The 2380-nt window shown below is 31.7% G+C and overlaps 1 protein-coding gene across 1 annotated transcript; it reads left to right on the forward strand.

Moving 5' to 3' along the window:
• Positions 1-1105: 1105 nt before the first annotated feature.
• On the forward strand, positions 1106-2071 carry LOC107780291 (phylloplanin-like). The gene is made up of 2 exons (XM_016600820.1): positions 1106-1268; positions 1782-2071. The coding sequence occupies exons 1-2, from the start codon at positions 1106-1108 to the stop codon at positions 2069-2071; spliced, it is 453 nt and encodes a 150-aa protein (XP_016456306.1).
• The last annotated feature ends 309 nt before the right edge of the window (positions 2072-2380 follow it).

Consider the following 2380-nt stretch of genomic DNA (forward strand, 5'->3'; position numbering starts at 1 on the left):
GAAAAAAAAAGTTCTCGGAAAAGTACTTTTTTGGATGTTTGAGTCGTTTGGCTAAGAACAAAAAGTACTTTTGAGCAGCATTAGAAGTAATTTTTCTACTATTAGAAAGAAGTTATAATTTTTTGCTTCTCGAAAGTAGAAAAATTAATTTTTTCAAGATAAAAATATTCTTACAAAAAAAATTATAGGTACCAAAAAAAGTATCTCTCATTAATTTATTCCATATATCTCTCAATATAAACAAATTATTCTTCTCTTCCTTCCTCTTTTAGTTTAACTATATATTAATTGATTAAAAATCTTTATATATGTCTATAATTTTTATGTTTAATATTTTAACTAAATAAAAATAAAAACATAATTAAAATCTTATATAAAAACTATTTAAAAAATACTAATTATAGAATGAGCTTTAATACTATATTTGTGAAATATTGACCAAACACAATTTGTTTATGAAATATTCTCAAATAAATTTGCCAAACATATCAGTTTTTCTCAAAAATTAGTTCTCTGAAATACTATTTATATACAAGTTCTTTTCAAAGCAGTTTTTAGAAGTCAAAGGATGGCCTGCTATTGATTATTGAAGCTTGGAGCAATTGTATGTAGTTATAGTCAGGGTGACCACCGGCATCTAATATAACAATGAACAAGTGGATTAGGGTTTTTGAAATTTCAATTAGTTCATTTATGTATACACGCAATAGCATTATAATCCACTTTCACAACAAGTGGATTAGGGGTTTTGAAATTTCAGCCAATGATATTTACTGCTCCCTCCGTTTAGTTTATATGAACCTATTTCCTTTTTGGTCCGTTCTAAAAAGAATGAACCCTTTTTAAATTTGGAAACAATTTAGTATAAACTTACAACTCTACCCTTAATGAGAAGCTTTTATAACCACACAAATACTCTGGGCCCCTTTTTAACTTGTTTAGGACCACAAATTCCAAAAGTCATTCATTTTTCTTAAACTCCGTGCCCAGTCAAATAAGTTCACATCAATTGGAACGGAGGGAGTATAAATTGGTCATGCACACACCTTAATTGAGCAACACAATTTCTTACATCAATAACTATTAAAGATCAAAAAAAATTGCCATGGCTTCAGCAAAAAATTTCTTGATTTTCCTTTTGGCTGCATTAATCGCAACCCCCGTTGCAGTAGCCCAGCTTGTTTCAATACGTATAGGTGGGGTTGTGTTTTGCAGCGTTAACAGCAATTTAGATGTCATCAACGGACTCACTACCCAAGTTTTCCCTAGTTAGTTTTTATTTTTTACGTAGACCTATTATATATACCAAAAGGGAACTCTCCCTAATAGACTAAAAAATCTGCCCTATATATATCTAAAAGCCTATGATAGAAGTCGTAAGTGGCGTGATTAGCCTATGATATATGAGTATGTATACACTATCAGATCGTCCAAAGGATAATTACAAGTAAACTTTCTTAAAATGTAAGCAAATTTAATGATTCGAAGTCTAAGGGAAATAGCACTGCATTCATTATTCCTTTCATAACAATGGGTTGAGGATGGTATACATATATAGTAACTTGAGCCGAATGAATCCTGCACTCGCAGTCAATAAGATGCATATGGCCTATCATAAGAAGTTTCTGCATGTTGAACTATATGATCAATTCATTTAAATGTCTAAACGGTGTGAGATAATATCTTTTTATTTACATAATTAATTCTATCTTCAACATGTCCGCTAAAATGCAAAGTTGATCTAATTGCTTAAATAATATTAATATCATTTTACTTTGCAGATGCATCAGTGCAATTGCAGTGTGGAGCAGGAAATGTGATATCAAGCACAACAACAAATGGATCGGGAGTGTTTTCCTTGGTGTTGGATCCTCTTATAAATACTTTGCCATTGCTATTGTCCAACTGCAGTCTAGTGGTTCTAACTCCACTCTCAACATGTAACGCGAGCTTAACATCTGTTGGGATTTTGCAGTCATCCTTGCAGATTGTAAATACCATTATTGGAAGTCTCGGCCTTCGTCCTAGTGTCAATTTAGGTCCTACTGGTTTTTTACTTAATCTTAATTAATCGCAATTTATAGTGAACGAGCTAGCCTAGATATTCACCTTAGATGCTAGTGCTTAATTAGTACTACTACGCATCAGCTAGTTAATTAATTAACCTTCTTGACCAGCTGCTTACTGCATAAATAAGGACTGTTGTTTCAACTAGTGAATAAAGTGCAAATAATGTTTGCAAGTCTAATATTGAAGCCATCTAATCGTATTGCTTGTGTTTTTATTTTGTTTATAGCTTTGTCTTGTTTATTATCCCTTCTTTTTTTTCCTTTTATATATGCGGCGATGACTCTGGAATGAGCTTCGACCTAATGGCTCT

The sequence above is a fragment of the Nicotiana tabacum genome, chromosome 7 (genome assembly GCF_000715075.1).
Source record: "Nicotiana tabacum cultivar K326 chromosome 7, ASM71507v2, whole genome shotgun sequence".
Taxonomy (NCBI): domain Eukaryota; kingdom Viridiplantae; phylum Streptophyta; class Magnoliopsida; order Solanales; family Solanaceae; genus Nicotiana; species Nicotiana tabacum.